This window comes from Trachinotus anak, unplaced genomic scaffold (assembly GCF_046630095.1).
Source record: "Trachinotus anak isolate AG129_WGS33_773 ecotype Australia unplaced genomic scaffold, CSIRO_AGI_Tana_v1 ptg000025l, whole genome shotgun sequence".
Lineage (NCBI taxonomy): Eukaryota > Metazoa > Chordata > Actinopteri > Carangiformes > Carangidae > Trachinotus > Trachinotus anak.
Window position 1 is genome coordinate 3,288,208 of NW_027273876.1, and position 20,261 is coordinate 3,308,468.

General features: G+C 41.9%; 2 protein-coding genes across 3 annotated transcripts in view; both read right to left on the reverse strand.

The window, feature by feature from the left end:
- Positions 1–20,261, reverse strand: part of cdk5rap3 (CDK5 regulatory subunit associated protein 3) — a 288,850-nt gene that overhangs the window by 39,231 nt on the left and 229,358 nt on the right. The window lies entirely within an intron of this gene.
- On the reverse strand, positions 3,225–19,848 carry tbx21 (T-box transcription factor 21). Of its 2 annotated transcripts, none has more exons than XM_071461805.1 (6): positions 19,215–19,848; positions 8,914–9,068; positions 6,382–6,503; positions 5,807–5,965; positions 5,092–5,153; positions 3,225–4,758 (listed from the first exon to the last, which is right to left on the reverse strand). In XM_071461805.1, the coding sequence occupies exons 1-6, from the start codon at positions 19,742–19,744 to the stop codon at positions 3,942–3,944; spliced, it is 1,845 nt and encodes a 614-aa protein (XP_071317906.1). In that variant the 5' UTR covers positions 19,745–19,848; the 3' UTR covers positions 3,225–3,941. The 2 variants fall into 2 exon arrangements, with proteins under 2 accessions (XP_071317906.1, XP_071317907.1); XM_071461806.1 differs by having other exon boundaries at positions 3,792–4,758; positions 19,310–19,440.

Here is a 20,261-nt window from a genome sequence, read left to right on the forward strand (position 1 = left end):
TGTCCTTTTTGCATCAACATCACTGTTAAGACCAAGTGCTGCAAAAGAAAGATTTTTTTTTTACATCTATATGCATCATGTTTGTGATTACCACTAATTTCCAGTGGATCCAGTGTAAGTGTCTTTATGCAACACTTGTATAAAATCACGTCAGCTAAGGAAAGAGCTAAAAGTTTAACTGAGAGTGTCGACGTGTGAAATAAGGCCAACAGTGGCCAGGATTTTAGAAATGCATAGAAATAAATTTCCCATAAGGCAACCCTCCATCCTTTTGGAAAAGTGACCAGTCACCAATAACAAAACCTGTAAAATTGCCTAATTTTATAAATTAAAATGTTGAAATGTTGGTTCAGACCTCCCCACTCTGCCAGGACGTGAATCGTGTCATTAGTTTAATTATTTCTGGTTTAAAATTCACCAAATTTAAATGTGTTAAGTCTGAATATACTGGAATCAGCCTGTAAAATACCCATAATAAGTTGACTCCCTCTGGTCCCTAATATCCCCCGGATTTCCTGAAATAAAGCCAGACGACACAACATCAGCGTCCTCAGAAGCAGCTACATTTTCTCATTAATGTATAAAATGTTTTTTTTTTTTTTGTTACAGCTGTGAAGGAATAGTTTGACATCTTGGAAAATATGCTTATTGACTGATAACACTCATGTCTGTGTAGTACGGATGAAGCTGCATGCAAGAGTTAGCTTAGCGTAAAGACTGGAAACAGCAGGAAACAGCTAGCCAGGCTCTCTCTGGAGGTAAATGCATCTTGTTTGTTTTAATTTGTACAAAAACTTAAGTGTAAAAATGACAATTTATACTTTTATGAAGGGTTATGAGCCAGACTATTACTTGGTGAGCCAGCTAGGCTAATTGTTTCCCCCTGTTTCCAGTCTTTTTGTTAGGCTAGGCTAGGCTAGGCTAGGCTAGGCTAAGCTCAGCTAAGCTAAGCTAAGCAGCTCCATTTTTAGTGCATCAATCACCCAGACAGAAGCAAGTATTCCTTAAAATGTCAAACTATTTCCTTAAGTAGACTCTAAATGTGATTTTTTTTGCCTGGTTGTTCTCCTATCTTAAATATCAGAGCATAGTAAATATTGAACAGTATATACAATACAGACTGTTTTCATCGGCTCGTAAAAAAAGGAAGTAATTTCATCTCTCCCCAAGAAAAAAACTTCAGTAACCCTGCTCTTTCTTGTCTGACCGAGCGCCTGTCTGTCGCCCCCAGTGTTGTCTGAGGCCATTAGCACACCTGGTGAGGAATGAGGAGCAGATCTCTGATCAGCGCCGACTGCAGCCTCACTCTTCATTTCTGTCACCAGGCCGGGAGCCGGGCCTCTGTCAGCCAGTGTCACCACATGATAGGCCAGTAGACGAGGTGGTGGTGGTGGCGGCGGCGGCGGTGGGGGATTCAGAGTGTCTGTCTGGTCACTTTGTGCTTCCTGTTCGTGGTGGTCTGGGGGTGACAGTGCCTTGTCTGTTTACCTGCAGGTTCATGTGGCTGTACTGAGTGACCCACTTTTAGCTCTGCTGCTCTGCTGCTACTGTCAGGGAACAGATACAGGGTTAGGGAATCTCATTAGTCCTACTACTTTGTTTTTACACGAGCCTGTGGAAAACATCCTTTCTGTTATAAATTTATAGAGGAGATTATTCATAATTTTGTACTGCAGTGCGCTCCACATTTTGTTCATGCACATTGAGTTTGTGTTTAAAGCTGCCACACTTCCCTCTGCCGATACTATTTTCCAGTTACGCTGTTATCAATGTTCTTATTGATCCAGGACTTTATTTGTGTGTGGTGACAGAAGCGTTTTCAAATCGACTGATTGTAGCAGAGGGCTGAGCCTTTGCTGTTTAATGAGGCTTTTTTCACTCTATCAAAGCGGGCAGTGTGGAGCCGGCCAGAAGTTCACATCTGTATTTGTAATTTTAGGCTGCAGACTTGCAAAATCCATCTGAATACTCCACAAGTCTGATGGTTACAAAACAGCCTAACTTAAAAGTGCCCTGTGGAGTTTTCATATAAACAAACAAAAGTTATATTTTTTGTTTCTCATCAAATATTTGGTGTGAAACCATTGGCAGCTAAAAATTCCATAGGGGACCAAAACAGACAACATAAACCACCAGAAGGCTTCCAGTTACTCTGCTGTGCTGTCAGAACATCTAGCCGTGGTCTGCAAGTCACAAGGAGGCGGCACCATCCAACCCCTGAACATCTCTGCATCCTACAGACAGGACCGACCGGGACAGGAAAATCCTATCACATCTGGGAACACAACATCTGTTAAAACCCTGGATTAGCCACTGAATGAGGCCCAGAAAAGGGCAACAGCAGCTGTTTGTGAACCCCAGACCAAAACCAGTCACAGCAGGTCAAAGGTCATCAACCAGGAGTCAGTTCAGTTCAGAAACCATCTTTGTATGGCTACTTGTTATCAGATGACTGAAGTTCCACACTTCAGTTGCCTGGTCATCTCCATGACAACAAGGCAAGTCCATCCACTGAAGAAGGCCATGAGATGTGGCTGAAAACTTTGGAAACAACCAAATTGGATCATGTGTTGAGAATTTTTCTTATTAAGAAACTTGATTAATCTGCTAATTTAATCTACTAATTTTGTCTATAAAATGTCAGTAAATAGAGAAAGTTGTTATAATTATAATAATTATAATTCCTCCGTGGCCCAAAGTCTCTTTTCCATCCAAAACCCAAAGATATTCAGTTTACTATCATGCAAGATAAAGAAAACCAGCAAATCCTCAGGTCTGAGAGGCTGGAACCACCTTTAAAGTGACCAAAACAAATGTTCAGTTCCCAAAATAGTTGCCAATAAATTTTCTGTCAATCATCTGATCAATTAAAGGACAAATCAGTGCAGGTCTAATGACGCTAAATGATGTTGTTTTTCTTTAAGACCCCCTCTTTACACATCTGTTAGTGAGGTTTGACCCACCACTGCTGGGATTTAATCACATGACACTGCAACCAGACACTTTGCTCTTCCCTGCAAACAACCCAGACGGGCAGTGTGTTGCTGTAAATGTAAACTGTAATCCCACATCAGTGATTCATAGAAACCTTGATTGCCTCCAGTTGTGCAGACCTGGTGTTTCTGCTGAGCTTGCTGATTTACTCAAGAGCAACACACACACACACACACACACACACACACACACAGAAATACACACAAAAGATTGTCCTCGCAGGGTTGAGGCAGATTAGCGGCCTCACTTCAGAGCATGTGCTTGCTAAGCTCTCTTAACCCCCTGACATGAGTTCACTCAGCCACTCTGGCTTCTGCACTGAGCCGCCACTAGTGGGCGTTGTGCTAAATGATTTGGGCCGGAGACCGCGAAGAGCTAAATGTAATTTCTGCTTCACATTGATCAGTGGGGGGGAAATGATGAACGTGAGCATACTTAGAGGACGTGTGAAAAGCTGAATGTGAGAAGGAAGAGACAGACAGAGACAAGACAGAGCAGAGGAGACAGAGAAAGTGTTTGATGCAGAAAGAACAGACAATCCCTGCAGGCGTCTGTCAGCAAGCAGATATGCAGATGGTTCTTTTTGTTTTGTTTTCTTTTTAAATCTCCAGATGTTTCAAAGGCTTAAGTCACAGGTCTGTTTGTCTGTTTGGTGTTTATGTGACTCTAGGGCAGTGTCCCAGTCACATCCACTCCCGTTCAACACTAAGTTTGACAGTAACCTTGAAAGTTCCTCCTGTAATCATGTGACACTTTGAAAGGGGACTTTATAGAGAGGCTGGCCACACTGAGTGGACTCTGGTGATGTGGCAGTAGATGTATGTTATGCGGTTCTGGTCTTTGTCTGCAGCACCTGAACCTGACTGGACGGACCGCTGCGTGTCCGTGAGGGCGGTGTGGGAAGACGCTGGGAGAGACTGTGGCGGCCGTGGTGATGTGTGACGTCTTCAGTGGGTGTAGTAGCCGTAGTAGTCTGCATTGCTGTTGCTGTCCTTCTCGCAGACGTCTCCACTGCGCGGAGGTGGGGAGTTTTCAGTGCTGGACGTGTAGGGCGACACTCTCCTCTTCTTGTTGTCCCCCACGCCGCCCTCGAACAGGCCTGAGTCTGCAGAGTCTGCTGATTTCACAGAGGGCGTTTCGAGCCAGGGGTCATCTCCCACCACTCCCACAGTGTCTTTGGGCTTGTCCTGCAGCAGGGGCGGCTGCAGAGGCTCGAGGAGCGAGGGAGGGTGCAGCCTGGGGTTCCCCGGTGATGTGGAAGAAGATGAGGAGGAAGATGATGATGATATGGGTCTAAACCAGCCCAGACTGGGGCCAGGTTTACTGGGACTGAGGTACTGAGGGGTGGGCCGGCTGGTGCTCCAGCCTGCTGAGGTGGCTCCTGATACAGACACGCTAGTAGACGCAAAAGGATGGTCTGGATAGTAGCTGAGGGCATGGTGAGCGGATGTCTGCAGGGGGAAGGGCTTGTAGAAGCCGTTTCCAGAGAAGTCGCCCTCATAGGAGGAAGTGAAGTCAAGCCGGTTGGGGGCCACACCCTGTTGAGGCGGCAGATACCAGCGGCTGTGAGGGCTGGGGCTGGAGGACGGGTCTTTGTGCTGCTGGCCCAAGCCGATAGGCTCACGGCCGTAGAAGCGGTTCTGGGGCAGGGGGCTCATGTACTGCTCAGAGAGGTAGCCTTGGGTGTAGCAGCTCCCTGGCAGCAGCTGCTGGCTCTCTGTTGGGGAGGGGGTGAGGCGATCAGAGTCGGGAGGAGCATACAGCCTAGGTAGGAGGAGGGGAAGAGAAGAGAGTGTGAGAAGAAAAGGAAAAAAAGAAGGTGTTATTTCCTGCCCAAACCTCAAAATATCTATCAACAATCTCACAGCCCCCCCACACCCTGTCACTGCAGCATACTTTAGCAGAGATGTAATTGCATCTATTCTAATATTACAGGGGTGATATGAGCATCCAGGGCATTTAAGCACCGGCAGTGATTCAACCTCACTATTTATGGTGAACAGTTGTAAGCTTTATATAAAGATGTGTTCTCTGAAAGTAGAGGATTTTACTGTAGTTTTCTCTTTACAAACTTTTAAATTTTTTTTAATTACTTACGTGTCATAATTGTCACGGAAACCTTTAGCGAAGGGGTTATGGTCTATTTTCAGCTGAGTGATCTGTGTAGGGAATAGGAGGAGGGCAATGAGAGAATGTAGGCACAGGAAAAAGAGAAGGAGTGAGCAACTGCACACGAGCAACAAGACAGCAGAAAGAGAGGAGGCTGCTGACTGATAATCAATGAGAATAACATGCAGTTTCTTCTCTCGCTGTCGGAGGAGAGAGACACATGCTCATGTAGGGATGCAATAAACAACATACAAGACAGTGTGTGTGTATCTTTCTTCGGCGTACAGCAGCTCTCACACAATGTATCTGAACAGCTGTTAAAGATATAAAGCACATACTGGAGGGGGGGGAAGATCTACAGTACTCAGTTCAGCTGAGGTGAGGTGACTCTCAGATGAACTTAGCTGCTGTATAGTAAGATGTGGTAACACTTACAGTAGGTTATAGGAATGTAAATTAGTGTGTATTTATTTTTGATGCCTCTATCTGAAAGACGGCTCTGACATGAATCATTGAAATCTAAGTCTTATGGTTATGGCGTTGCAGAGCCTATAAAAGGTGTTGTTATGCAGGCTTACCAAAATCAGTAGTTCTTAAAGTGAATAAGTGATAACACATCCAAACTTGTTAGTCTAAAATGACCTGTCAGATAAGAAAAGTGGGCTGAGGTTGATCATAATTTCTTGTGACTGAGGCGACTTACATCTGCGTTCTGATAGGCAGTGACGGCGATGAACTGGGTCTCTGGGAAGACAAAGGTCTGAGCTTTGGATGAGAGGAAGGGATCCTCCGAGCCGTCCTCCTTCACCTCCACAATGTGGAGACGGGGCTGGTACTTATGGAGCGACTGGAGCACTATCATCTGGAGACAAAAGGGAGTGGAGGAATTTTTGCCTTTATTTGATAGAAAGCAGCAGATGTTGCAGATACATTATATGCATCTTAGAGGACTTTTCCCACTGTAACACCTCATAACGTGGTTAATTTTGATTTGGCATATGTCAGAAACATGATGCAGAAAATGAACACTGATGAACTTTGTATTACAGTGATTTTAAAATATTGAAAGCAGTGTTTTTGGTGCTTTGTCATTTGATAATTTATGGAATTAGTAAATCTTTTAAGGCACAAAATGAACATGATGCCTGTGTTTTGTTGCTGAAATAACAAAGAACAGACTGGTTCAGTCACTAAACGCAGAACGTGCAGATACAGTAAGACAGGCACTGATGGGGATATTAGAGGCAAAAAGCTGGAGAGCAGGAAAAAGGACAGTACCTGTGCCACATTGTTGGTGCTGCCCTTGTTGTTGGTTAGCTTGAGTTTGCTGAACGACACCTCTTGTCTCATCCAGTGAGCTCCTGTGTTGGGAGAGTCGGGGTGCATGTACATCCTGTTCCCTGCACATGCAAAACCAAATCATGAACCACGTGTACAACTGTGACTCCTCCAGCTTGTAATTGATATTTAGAGAGTTAAATATTCCCTGTCACAACTAAAAAAACCATTATTATTCACTCTTTATGTCTCAGCAGCAATTCCAGCATCAGCCATGTAATGCTAATATACACACAACCTGAAACCATGGTGTTGTCTGAGACAGAATAAATCTGAATGGATTCCAAAATGATTAAAAATAAATATTAAATATAGGAGAAAATATAGAGAAATGTACTTCTGACTGTTCATGTTAAATTTGTTGCAATAAAATTTTATTCTCTGCAACTAACTCCTCATTGTGCAACAACCATGAACCATACAAAGGTTGTTATGGATGTTATTGACTGCCATTGACTGCCTTTGATTTAAAAAATAAATCTCCTTCTCGTGGTTGATTCAGTTTAATGAGAGGGATGTAAAGACAACTTTTCCATCATATTTTATCAAAAAAAAAACCCAAAAAACCCCAAACATTTAGTTAAAATCAACTAGTTTCTGCAAACAGAGGTGATACCATTTCCATCCCTTCTATGTTTGATGTATTCTTATTGCAGGATACAATCTCAGCGCCATGATTTTTCACAGCATTTACCACAATGACCTGCTAACCTTATATGAGCACACCACATAAGTGCACTATTAAATCTAATTGAAAGAAGCTGTTTCACCACAGTTTCCACAACTGTAGCACATCAATAGTCACCTTTCCACAACACCTGGCACATGTGTGACAACACCTTGCGCTTTCTCTCATTTATATAATTGTGGTTTGTCTTTCATCAATCACACACAAAATGTCGTCTTGGTTGACTTGCTATTCTGTTTTTTTTCTAAGGTGTGAACAGGAGGAAATAATAAATGAACTGGGGAAGAGAGCACAGGGAGTACGAGGTAGGGAAGGAGACAGAGGTAAGAAGAAAATCATATTTTCTTAGAGAAAAAAGGGACAGAAAAATCAAATCCGGTGTTCTGCTGATGAGTTTACAGATAAAGGAGAAATGCTCATAATTTGTGTCCCTGTCCAAAATTATGTAATTACTGGAAAGATGAGTTCAGCGCCCTTAAGATAATCCGAGAGGCTTTGAGGGGAGGGGCAAAATCTGTTTGATACATTACTGTCCCACAAAATCATGTATCTCCAAAATGTAAACTTCTCAAAAAACTTTGTGACAATAAATGTTTCAGGTAATTCAATAGGGTTTTAAATGGTTTATTTAACTCAAGAAATAAGAAGCTTTTTCCAGCCTGTAAAGAAACAGTTTAACTTTCAGTGTGTCTGGAAAAAATCCACGTTGTATGTGGTTTTCATTGGAAAGCGATCATGAAGGAGTTGAAACTTGATCAAGAAAAACCAACATGTTAAAATGTGAAAATGCATTTAATTTGCACTGCAACGCTACAGTATAAGATGCTGAAATAAAAATCCCCGTCTTTCTTCTTGGTGGGTGCACATTTATCTGGGGTATAGTCAGAACATCAGAGATTAAAGTTGTAGACATTTGAGAGCAGGTATTTTTGTATAAACCAAAATAAATGTAGTTTTTACAGATGCTTCTCTTAAACATAAAAAGTTCATAAGTTGCAGGCCTAATATGTCACCCAAAAATGTACAGTTTCTCACCTACATCCTCCCTGCAGAGCGTACGACGAAGCTGCTGACTTCAACAACAGCAAAAGAAAATATCAGCTAGTCCGCAGAAACCTCTCAGAATACTTGTGCATCATGATGCACGTCTTGGTTTCCCTACTGTATGCATGTAGGTTTGCTACAATATTGCTAAACAAACCACTTCCTCTAGATCATCCATTTCGCATGCACTGAGCTGAAGCCCCAGCTCACTGAATGACCAGGGTTTAAGCTCATCACACAGTCTTAGATCATGTACTTCATGTCAGATTTTGTTTTTGGAAGCCACAGAATGAAATGTGAGGATTTTCTTTTTTTTTTTTTTCATTTGTGGCCAATGGGGGTAAGTGAACACAAAATTTTAATGTCTATATGAAGTGCTCTTTAAAAGATTGATGAATAAGCTGAGCAGCTTTGCATGTAACTGGCAATTGATGTGATATCTTAAACTGCAAACAGAAAATCTGGCTTATCATGACTTCAGATTTAGCAACACTACAAAGATTAGAGAGAAAAAGTTCTGCTGTCAGTGAGTCAGAGCATCTTTTATTTACTCTCTAATCTTTATCTTAATGACCTGCTTCAATAATGAATCTGTACTTTTTTAAAGAAATCATGTCTATAGACGCTTTCGCAACAGAAAGCCTGAATCACTTTGTTATCAGATGGACACATCTCATTTCAGCATCATTATTCTCGTACCGAAGACTAAGTGACTGTGGGTTTTATTGAGTGAAATGTACCTGGCATGTTACCCTCTGCTTTCCCACACTGGACCCACTTGCCGCCCTGGTACCGCCAGTGGTGCTGATCTGCCAGAACCACGTCCACGTAGACATTATAGTGGGCAGACGGCTCCAGGACACTGATGTTGAAGCTGAGAAAGGGAAACATCCTCCTGGATAAACACACACACACACACACACACACACACACAAAAGAAAGAACAAAAAAAAAAAACATTCAACCACTGGTCAGATTTTATTGTTTTGGGGATATATTTATTTATACTTTTGGTCCACATATATCTACATTTTTTGGAGAATATAAATGGTGGAAGAAGTTCACAGTGCAGTACAGTCATGCATAAGTATTTGCATCAAAATATACTTAAAGCACCACTTGTTTTTAACTTTGTGTGACAGTTAAATGTAGTACAACTGCTTTGAGTGAAAAAAAAAAAACAAAACAACCCCCCCCCAAAAAAAACCCCCAATAATATATATATATATATATATATATATATATATATATATATATATATAGCCTACAGTGCAAACAATGCTCAAAGTATATGTGCATTCTTTGGGATAGATAGCATGTACAACTTCTGTCAGGAGGATTTGACTTGCTGAAACTGTGCAGTGTTTCAGTTGCATAAAGTATCTTTATCAAATACAGGAATCTTAACTGTCTTGGAAGGATGAAAGAAATCCACAGTTACAGTAAATTCTGCAAACTGGAGGCAAAGCAATGACAGTGACAAACCCTAATCTGACATGTTCATTATAATGATCTCTAAATAATTTACAGTGATTTGTACAGTTTGTCCTCATTTGTAACTAATGGCTCTGTTGTGATTGAAGATATAAGTGATTATATATAAGATATAAGTGGCTATTTAAGGATAATGATGTATGTTGTAAGGCAGGGAGGTGATTCCCATTTGGACCTCGTGACTATCAGACTCCTTCACTTTATTTATCAGCTGAGGAATCAGAGCATGGGGGGTGGGGGTGTTGGGGAGCCCGAGCATAGGTGAATATTTAATGCTGCTGTTAATAAAAGATGCTCCAGAAGCTGCTCCTGATTGCAGGAGCTTTACATTTTGAGCTCGTTTTGATCACAGAGGGCTTCAGTGAGACGGGGTAACCAGGAGGTCAGGGTTTTCCCCGGGCACCACGAACCCAGCGAAGGAGAGGGAGAGGCTGGGTTAAACCGAGAGAAAAGGACACACACACAAATATAAGACATGGACACTGAATACACAAAACCACAAACACAACACGACAGATGGACATTTGTACCATGGAATAGTTGTGTGTACGCTCAACATTAAAAGTGCATGTTGCGCTGACAGAGAAGCACTTACGGCCTCTGTGTCACTAAGTATGTCCCATTTTACATGACAAGAGCACACAAAGCAACAAGCAGCATCCTGCAGGGACCAAAATATGATGACAATCAATCTAATTGTTGTTGAGACACTAAAGCTACTGCTCACTAATTAACATGTAAAAAAAAACACGGGTGTAAAAACAAGCTGTGGTTCTGTGGGTGTAGCTCAGCTAGCTACCACTTCCCGTCTTTTAAGCTAAGCTAAGGAAACTTCCACATACTACATTTTTTATTTTGAAAGTGCGTCCAGGTAACCGTTTCAGCTCCGCGTCAGAAAACGCGTATCACATGACTAATCACGCACACTGAGCATGCGCGAACCGTTGTAAACAGGAAGCAAACTGTTTACTCCACAGATGTCAAGTTTCAGAAAATACTCCGAACAAGGAACAGCCAACAAAGGCAGCTGTAGTGTTAAAATGTAGATTTTTTAGCTGTACAACAGTTGCTGCTAGCGAAGACAAGGTCAGGAACACGTGTTATTTGTTGTCCATGTTGCACTCACCACAAGGCGGATAAGAAACTATGAGCTAGACATTTACTTCAGTATTCAAGCTAAAACGAGGCCAGCAGTTTCCAAATAACTGAGGCACGTAGGTAAAGATGGGTTTTATAATTGAACCGTAGTGTTGAGGATGTAGCCTGAGCTAACAGCTGCCGGCTGTGGCTTCACATTTATTTTGGCGGGTACCAGAGTGACATCGATCCACTCATCTCTCACTCTCTGCAAAACTATTTCTTTAAATGAAAAAGACATGAATGAAAAATGTGTGAACGGCCAATTAATGCACCACTCAGTCCCCCCTCCTAGATGTGAATCTCTCTGGGTCTATATGAGGTCAGCAGAGTGTAGTTGGTGCTAATAAATCAGGGCAACATGTTTGACATTGTGGCCCGGCTGTTTTACACTGGCTAAGGGGACCTGAGGCTATGGAGCACATACCCCCACACAACCCCTCCCACCCCCATCCCATCCCTTTGATTGAGTTTTATTTTAAACTTCATGACCTGCCTGTAACACTTGTGCAGCACAACTTTTTTTTTTTTTTAATTAGGGGTTTGCCTCCAACTGTTAAGTTTCAAAGCAGAAGCAAATGACACGACAAATTGAATGTATAGAAGTGTGTGTGTGTGGCTTAAATTAGTCATTGTAAGAGTTCATATAAGATTGTACACAAAAAAAAACCGAAAAAAAACTTCCTTATCAGAAATGCTCTCTCTCTTTTCTAAAATGTTTTTGGTGTGGATGGAAAAAAAATCCGATAAGATCTTTTCTCTGTTTGATCGCTGCTGAAAATACACTACCACACTGTTGTCTTGGTACAAAACAACCTTCGCAGCGATACGTTGGTCTGTTTAAGCGTTTTCAGAGAGGAAAAATAAGAGAAGTGTTGTCCAGGCTTAAACTACAACAACTGTTATCACGTCTGGATGGAAATTCATCTGATTTAAAATCATTGTGTCCTCCCCGAAGCTACTTGGTCATTTAGTGGTGTAAAAACAAGTGAGACAATGTGTTGGAGGCTACTGTCAGCGGACCGGTGGCACACCTGGAGGGCCCATCCTCATTACAGAGCGTTTATGTGTGTGTGCTGAATCTTTGTACATGCTTGTGTTTGTACAGTAAAAAGAGCCAGTTCAGAATAATAAGTTCATGAAGTTAGCCTGGATCATGTAGCTGTAAAACTTTGACACAAAGTTCTCCATTATTCTCCAGTTTATTCTTTACTTTTATTGAACCTCAGTTCTTTTTTGGTACTGACTGACATGTGTCTGTAATTTGATTGTTAAACACTGAACTTATTCTTTAATTAGATATTTCCTTATTTTATTCAAAATGTTGCCGATTTTTTATTTTTTGAAGGTGAAGTTCTTATACGGTGCCTTTTGTTTAGACACTGTTTAAAGGAAGTTGTTGCTTATTGTGTATCTAACACCTGATATGTTTTATTCCTCTGTTGTTGCTCTATCATTGTCCAAAATCTATTAAAACACATCAGTAAACCACACTGTCAACACTGTCCTGCGTTTCCATGAACACACACTGTTGTTTATTTTGACTCAGCCCAACACACACCGTCCTGCTGCACCAGATGTGTATTAATCTGCAGCAGAAAATAGTCCCCAATGCACTATTTCCACCTATTTAACTACAGCGCCCAGTAGTTTTTTCGGAAATTATTTATACTTTAAAAAAAAAAAATCACTTATCTACCTATTGATAATGAAACAATACCCGAACCAGCCCTTATATTCTTATATTAACAAAGCTACAAATTAAAAGCACTGTTAAAAAATCTTTACCTTCCTGTATTTAAACCTTTTACCTTCTTGCTCTTTGCTGTATTGGAATAGATACTGATATGCTTTCATGTATGGATGCTATATTCACAAATATATTCTGCTTTGTGTATTTGAATGATTGCTCTTTATGCTTGTGGACTGAACACACACACACACACACACACACACACACACACACACACACACACACACACACACTCCTTACCCTTCAGCGGTAAGACAAAACCGTTCACTGGCTGGTCCCAGTTGGGTCTTTCTGGCTACATGGCGAGTCCAGTTTAACAATCAATCATAGTTCTGGGTGAAACACAATCGTGGCAGCAGCTCTTTAGTGGCTTGCAAAGAACAGGTGACAGGGCTCCTCTTCAACTGCAGCGTTTAATACAAGTGAAAACAGAAACTGGGCTGTTCAGCAATGGCTGAACCCACCTACACAGTGCAAGTAATCTAGAAAGTAGATGAGTAGTTATCGTTTTTGCTCCACTGATATTGTCAATTCACTTATACTAGAGCTTTTATAGGAAATCAGTACTTGGCAAAGGGGGAAACCATAGAAAACACAACACAGAGGGGTATTTGCATGTGGGGGCGGCAGAAGCTTTATGTACAGAGTTCACCGAGAGAAGCTCAAACAGACAAAACACATGTTGGCGTGCAGGTATTGTCAGTGTGGTGGCGGTGGCGTGGTGCAGTTTCTGACTACAGTGTGACACATGCATTATTTTATTTTTACGTGACAGAATCATAAAGAGGACTGAAGTGTCTGCTGTTTCTTAGCAGATGATTTCACAGCAGGCTGGAGCACAGATACGTGGACCTGCCTGGACACCGGTGGGAATCAAACCGGCAGCTCTGCAGCTAGCAGACACGCTCCCTAACCAACCTGCCAGTGTGCCACTCTGATTCAACGGAAACTTGACAGTAATGACAAACGGCTGGTGCTCCCTCAGCCCGATCCAGGTATATACGCACATGAATACTCATAACTGTAGTCTTTTCAGACAAAACACCATAGAAACAGATGAGTGTGGTGAACCAACCAGTAATACAGAGACAGTACCGGTGGTGGTGACATTTAAAAAAAAAAAAAAAAATCAAAATAAACTGAGTGAATGTTGGGGAGAGAGGAAGAAGGGGGGGGGGGTTGGGTTTGGGTAGACAGAGGGCGCAGGAGGGGAAACCGCGGGGGGGAAACGGAGGTTAGAGAAAGGGGAAAAGGAAAGAGCAGAGGGTGGAGTGAAGGGAGGGAGGGGTGGAGGGTTTGTCCTGGGGATGCAAGGCAGAGGCTGGAGAGGAGGATAGGAACTGGATATTCACCAGGGAGAGGAGTTTTCTGCATGAGCGCACCCGCTGATTCATCCGGACAGGAGTTCAGGTCCAGTTTTTGTCACCGTGTGTACGCTTGATCATCTGTGACGAAAACATGCCAGTCTACAGCTGCTGCCGGACACAAGCGCTCTTCAACATGCAGGCACTCTGGGTTCCGTGTTGACTTATTTCAGAAAAATTCGCCCACTAGAGATGTGGAAATTTCATGTCTGTAGTGCAGTGTGTCATCTGATACTGTTTCATGCTTCATGCTTCATCAAGACTGATGAGACTGGTGTTATTCTATATCCTTCTTAGCATCATCAAATCCTATGAAAACACCAAAACCAGGACTTAAATGACGTCAGATCACCTCAGGGCCATTTGTTCCTGTAGTGATGATATAAATCTTTAAAATAGGTCATAAATATATAGATTGTTTAAAAAAATGCTGAGTAATTAACTAAAATAGATGTGCACTGTAGTTTTTAGCAAATATCACTCAAACAGGAATAAACTGTGCATTTGATGGGGACTATTTTCAGCTGCGGATTAAGACACATTTGGTGCTTTAGTGAGCGTTTCCGGCAGCAGGACGGTGTGTGTTTGGGACTGAGTCAAAATAAACTGCAGTGTGTGTTTGTGGTGAAGCAGTGAAGTGTCTTTAATAGTTTCTGAACAACGATGGAGCTGTGTGGCACAGACAAATGAGATATGTGAGGGTTTGGATGCAAACAGTTTTTTGTTGCATCAATTCATTTTTAGTTTCTTATGACATTTGTAAGTACAAAATAGAAAATATCTTGTTTTGCAAAAACAGGCTTAATATTTAGTAGCTATTAAGCAGCTTATTTTTTAGTCTTCTCAGCCTCAAGGTTTTTATTAATGCTCTCAAAAAAACAAATATGGAGTGAAATTTAAAATGGTTGGGGGCAGTATAGGAATAGGCCTGTGGCTCAAGAAGTGGTGGAGTTCACCGCTGACTTATTAGTAGAGGTGATAACATGATAAGAGGAAGCGCATGTTTAGCTGAAAAATATTGGCACTAGATGTTTCTGCGAAAAGCTGCATATGCACACATAAACAGCTGAACAGGAAATGACAAGTCCTACAGCCAAAACCTTGAAATAGTCCCACTTCTGCTTTCAGAGCGAGAGAGAGCGAGAGAGAGAGAGAGAGAGTGAGAGAGTGAGTGAGAGATAGACAGAGACAGAGACAGAGAGAGAATTAATGCACTAGACTTCCAAACATTCCTAAAAACAGCATCTTGTAGTGGTAATTGATAAAAAATAGTTTTTTGACATGATGATTGCTGACATGTTTGACTTTCCTGTAGTGAAATGTCTGTTGCAGGCACCATAGAGAAGACACCCACTCTAATTTCCTTGGTGATGAGAAGTGATAATTTCCAAAATATACCAAACCTACTTTGGAAAGAAAGTTGATTATTCAGTGAGTTCATAAATATACTTTCACTTTGTATTTGATTAAGCAGCTGCAATACATATGCTAATAAACATTTTATCAGAGGAAAATACAAGAACTTATATTGTTATACAGGATATGTTGATTTGTGTGATGTTCGAATGTGTTAATTCTGCTTTTTTGTGGTAAGGAAACTTGCCCTTCACCTACTCATCGAGGTACTTTGTTTTAAGTACCTACTATTCTTGGGAGCCAAATAAATGAAAGAATTATTTCCTCTCTGAAAAACTACCAGACATCAGACTGATACATTTCACAGTTAGGACCCAGTGGAGCAGAGAGAGCAGATGAGCATGATTCCTCTGACTCTGAAGTCAAGCTCCGCTTTATTTCCCTGAAAGTTGATTTGTATGGTAAGAGCCCAGTCAGTCCTATCTCCTTCCTAGAACACGCACTGTAAGGTATGATCTGTGAGTTACTGATCATCTTTTAATCTCTCACAAAGTTTGAATTGTTGCTTCGATCATTCGATCCACAAAATCAAACTTTTTTTTTTTGCTCATGAAGTGAAATGAATTTAATTTCTGTTTTCCAAAAAAAAGTCCCTTTATTGAAGCTGCCTCGAGAAAACCACCGTAGGGAAAAGTCTCTCCTCTTGACTCATATCTGAACTCACCCTTAGCTTTACCCAGGTGTAGGATCAGCACGTTGGTCAAACAAATGAATGAGGGAAAAAAAGCTTCTTTCTCTTTTCACTTTTAGTCACTTGATTTTTTTAATTACTAAAACAGAAAATCACATGATTTAAACCTAAAAAAAAACCTTCTGTGTTTTAATTCTATTGATTGTGTTGGACAACATCAGACAATGCTGTGTCTCAGACCTTGACGCCCCACTGCGTGTGTGCAGCCTCGATGAACTCTGCCTTAATGCATGAGTCAAAACGTAGACGGTGCAGGGCCTGAAATGGCATCAACTAGTGTGGTGATCTGAATTTAGCTCATGAGAAGTGTAGATGAATTCAGACCCCCACCCACCCTCCATCGCTACAGACGCATGAAAATGTCTCCAGATTTCAAAGCCCAGGTGTGGTACATGAGCAAAACTTCTGAGAGATCTGTCAGGCTGTGCAGCCAACATCTAGCGCAGGCTGAAGAAAGCAGAAAAAAAGAGAATCTACTCTCTGACTTCCTGAACTTCAAAGATGCCTCAGCTTCTCAGCGTGGCCATCTAAAGGCTCAGTGGTGTTTGACCCTGCTCTCTGCTTTACTCTACAGCTCCTTTCACCCTTTCTCCTATAGAAACCAGGGTTTTGATGAACATTGCAGACGCTCAGACTTTTCTCTAAAAACACTGCAAAATTACTGTGGGAGCCTGAACTCAGGATAAAAATTTAAGAAGGACATCACCTCTGATATTGAAAAACCATCTTTTTTTTTTAACACTTCGTCTTTTCAACTCCTCCAAAATCTTGCAGGGAGTTTTCACTATGTTGCAAAAAGTGTGTGTCATGATGCACCGTGTTGTGTTGGGGGATTTCAGCTCTGTAGGCCAGGGATGCCTGAGATAAAACACATTTTCATCAAGAGGATTTGAAATTTTCGTATTATGAGGTTTGTGGTTTTTGCATAATATGAAAATTTGCTTTTTTGTTGCAAGTGGAAGGATAACACCTCCTCGCCCATTTCACTAATCTTGTTATTATTGTGGGCAGTAATTACACTTCTAAGCAGACAAGTCTTGCAGATGTGAGTGTTAATGGGTGTTGCCTTATCTTTGCTTTGAAGGCAGGGGAAAAAAAAGATTTATAAAAATAAAATTGTATTAAATATTTAAATGACATGGCAGCAACTCAACCACAGTGTGTGTCTCTACTGAGCGATCTGCCAGAAATGACAGAAGGCGCGCACACACACACACACACACACACTTGGGAAAAAAAAAAAACAAGAACACAATAAAATAAAAATTTGCAACACAAATTACCTGAAACTTTCTCTGCTTTTGCTAAAACTTACTGAGAAAATCTACACACGCCATCACATTTTTAGTAAGTGAGCTTTATGCAACAATGGAGCAATAAGGAGAAATGTGGAACAAGAGCACCCTGTAATCTTTTGTTCAAGGTTACATTTTTTTTAAATACCTAAATACATACTGAGGAACTACTTTAAAGCATTTCTAACTTTAAGTAATTTAACTGCACCCAGAATAACTGACAGCAGGTGTAGCTACAGTCGCCAACCAGAAAGTAAAGAAAACCAAGCAGGTCAAAGGGGAATATTTTAAAAGACTGTGACTTGCAGCTGGCAAATTGAAATTCTCCTAAAACTGAGACCCCTCCAGGTCAAAAAATGTATATATATAAAAAAGGCTTTTGAAATTGCGATATTATTTTTAATTATATATATATATATTTAAAAAAAAAAAACTCAAGTCACTTTAATAAAAACGTGGGCTTCAGCTGACAAGCCGGGTGAAGTCAGTGGAAATATCAGTGTCCTCCTGTGTGACAGCGCACTTGTTTTCTGAGAACAGATCCGAGCCCTGAGAAACCCGCGGCCCCAGCACCAGTGTGGCGTGAGTGAATTAATCCTCATGGACGTGATGACTGCGTCTTAATGCTCAGTGACCCACCCCCCCCCTCCCAAACCCCCCCACTAACCCCCCCACACCCCGCATCTCAGGCCAGGAGCTGCCTGCTCTGCTGACACCGGCCTCTGTCACACTTTTACACCTTATTATTACTTTTCATTTATTATCATCTTATATCTCAGTTTCACTATTATCGTTTTCAAAGCCGCCAACTCAAGATTCAAGGCTGAAGTCAGTCTATCGCTTCTTTTAAAAACCCTCTCAGAAAGAGATAAGACATATACAGCAGTCTGTCACTGATTACAGTTTTAGCTCATTAATATTAAAATCACAAGAACAGGGAGGTTTTTTTTCTTAGTGTTTAGTAAAACTATCTGTAGGAAAAGTAATTTAACAGGTGGTGCAGCGACCTGCTGCTTCCAGTGGGAGTAGAAACTAAAACAGTGCGTTTTTCTCTGCCAAAGGGCTCAAATGTTATTGATTAACCTGTTTTTGGCGTGTAACGCCTGCTGTGATAAACCGAGGAGGTCAAGCACAGATGTCAGAGTGTTTTCCAGGATCGCAGCCTGGGACTGATGTTGGCTCCATCATCATTTCTCTGGCTCCTGTGCAACTTTTGCCCAAAGCAAATTTTCGATCCGGTCAAATTTTTACAGGACAGACTGGAAAAGCAAATATGCGGTTTAGAATAAAATAAATTACATAAAATTGGTCTGTTTTTAATTCTATTAATACATATTTCAATTACCTAACGTAAACTGTGGAACTTTCTCGTAAATTGAGTTCCTCATGACTCAGCTCTGACTAATATTGCGCAAAAACAAAGTGTAAAATCGACTTTATTATGCTTTAAATGAGCTTCACTAGTCATTCTGATCTCTATCTCAACTGAAAAGCCAAAGCTGCAAACACACTTGTCACCTGACCTGTGATGTGCTGTGATACCTGCAAATTTCCGTAGTAAACAGGAGCTCAGAGATCAGTAAACCATGACCTGTATTCTGTGAGCACTGCCTGTAAAATGTCATTTAATTCTAAAAAACAAAACAAAAAAAAAAGAAAAACAAGTGCATTTTGAGTTCAATAGTACGAAGTGACTGTGATGTAGTGGCAGCTGTTTGTCAGACTGGCAGCCTAAATTAGAAAGAGTAAAACCAAAAGGACAGCGGTGCGTAATTTGCGCTGCCTTTTCTCAGCCGGGATCGGACCGTACCGCGGGACAAGCAGCTCAATCTGCAGTTTGACTGCTGTGGAAAAATAAGAGAGAAACTGTGGAGCTCTCTGTCAGACTTACCTCCCCTGTTTGGTGATTATCATCTCGGTTTGGAACTTGTGGAACTTGGCCCATAGCGCATAGTTATTGAGCAGAGCCTGAGTCTTCCCGCTCACCTGTAGCCCAGGTAGAGGGTAGAGGGGCCGCTGGTAACCGTGCTGAAAGCTCGCAGGGTAACTGTCCGGACACGAGGGGAACACGTCTTTGCCGCCCGTAGGAAACCCGTCTCCTGCCGCCGGGATGTACCCCTGCCCGGCTCCGCTTCTCGGCGGCGACCGCACGCCGCCGTACGGGCAGCTGCTGAGGGTCTGTGCGTAAAACCTGCCGGGCTGCGCTCCGTACCCTCCCACCGCCTGCTCCGAGTGGTACGGCAGAGCCAGAGCGTCCTGGCCGCTTTGAACTGAGTCCGGGTAGTATAACCCCATCTTATACTCGGCTAGTTCCTTGCTGCCGCGGTGGAGGTGACTGCTGATGTCGGTGTTCTTCCCGAAAGTTTGCGTTTCAGCCCCATTCAACATGCTGAGGTAGAGGTTACCACCTATGCCGCCCATTTGCAGCCCCGCTCCCGGTCTGTGCGTAATGTCATAAGTCTCCGCTCTTGCGTCCAGTCAAATAAGAGCATGTATTAAAAAAAACAAAAAAAAAAAAACAAAAAAAACCAAAAAAAAAATACAAAGCACCAGAGTCTGGTCTGTTATCCTCACCTATGGCGGACAGCGCACTGACATATCAAAACTTTAGTGTGGAGTGTCGGTCGTTCAGAGCCTAGAATTTCAAATATAAAAAGCTCATGATATAAAGACTCAGTAGACTACGTCTCTTTAAACTTTCTTTATTACCCGAGCAGACGACTGTCTTGCCTGTTTTTGACGTGTTGAGCCGCTACCAGTGACTCAGACTCGGGCTGGCTCCTCCAGCCTGTGATATATACATTTCGTCAGTGGTCATGTTGTGGAGGTGTGTCTGACGCGCAGGGAGGACGCGATAGGCTCCAGCCGTGAAGGCGGAGAGCAGCATGAACTCCGCCGCCCTTTAAGAGCAAAGCCACTGGATCCATTCTTTTCTATT

Coding starts and splice junctions, on each gene's coding strand:
- tbx21 (XM_071461805.1), bottom strand. CDS start 19,744: ATGGGCGGCATAGGTGGTAACCTCTACCTCAGCATGTTGAATGGGGCT. Junction 9,069..19,214: donor ATAATCACCAAACAGGGGAG/GTAAGTCTGACA, acceptor GTGTTTATCCAG/GAGGATGTTTCCCTTTCTCA. Junction 6,504..8,913: donor AGCAGAGGGTAACATGCCAG/GTACATTTCACT, acceptor TTGCATGTGCAG/GGAACAGGATGTACATGCAC.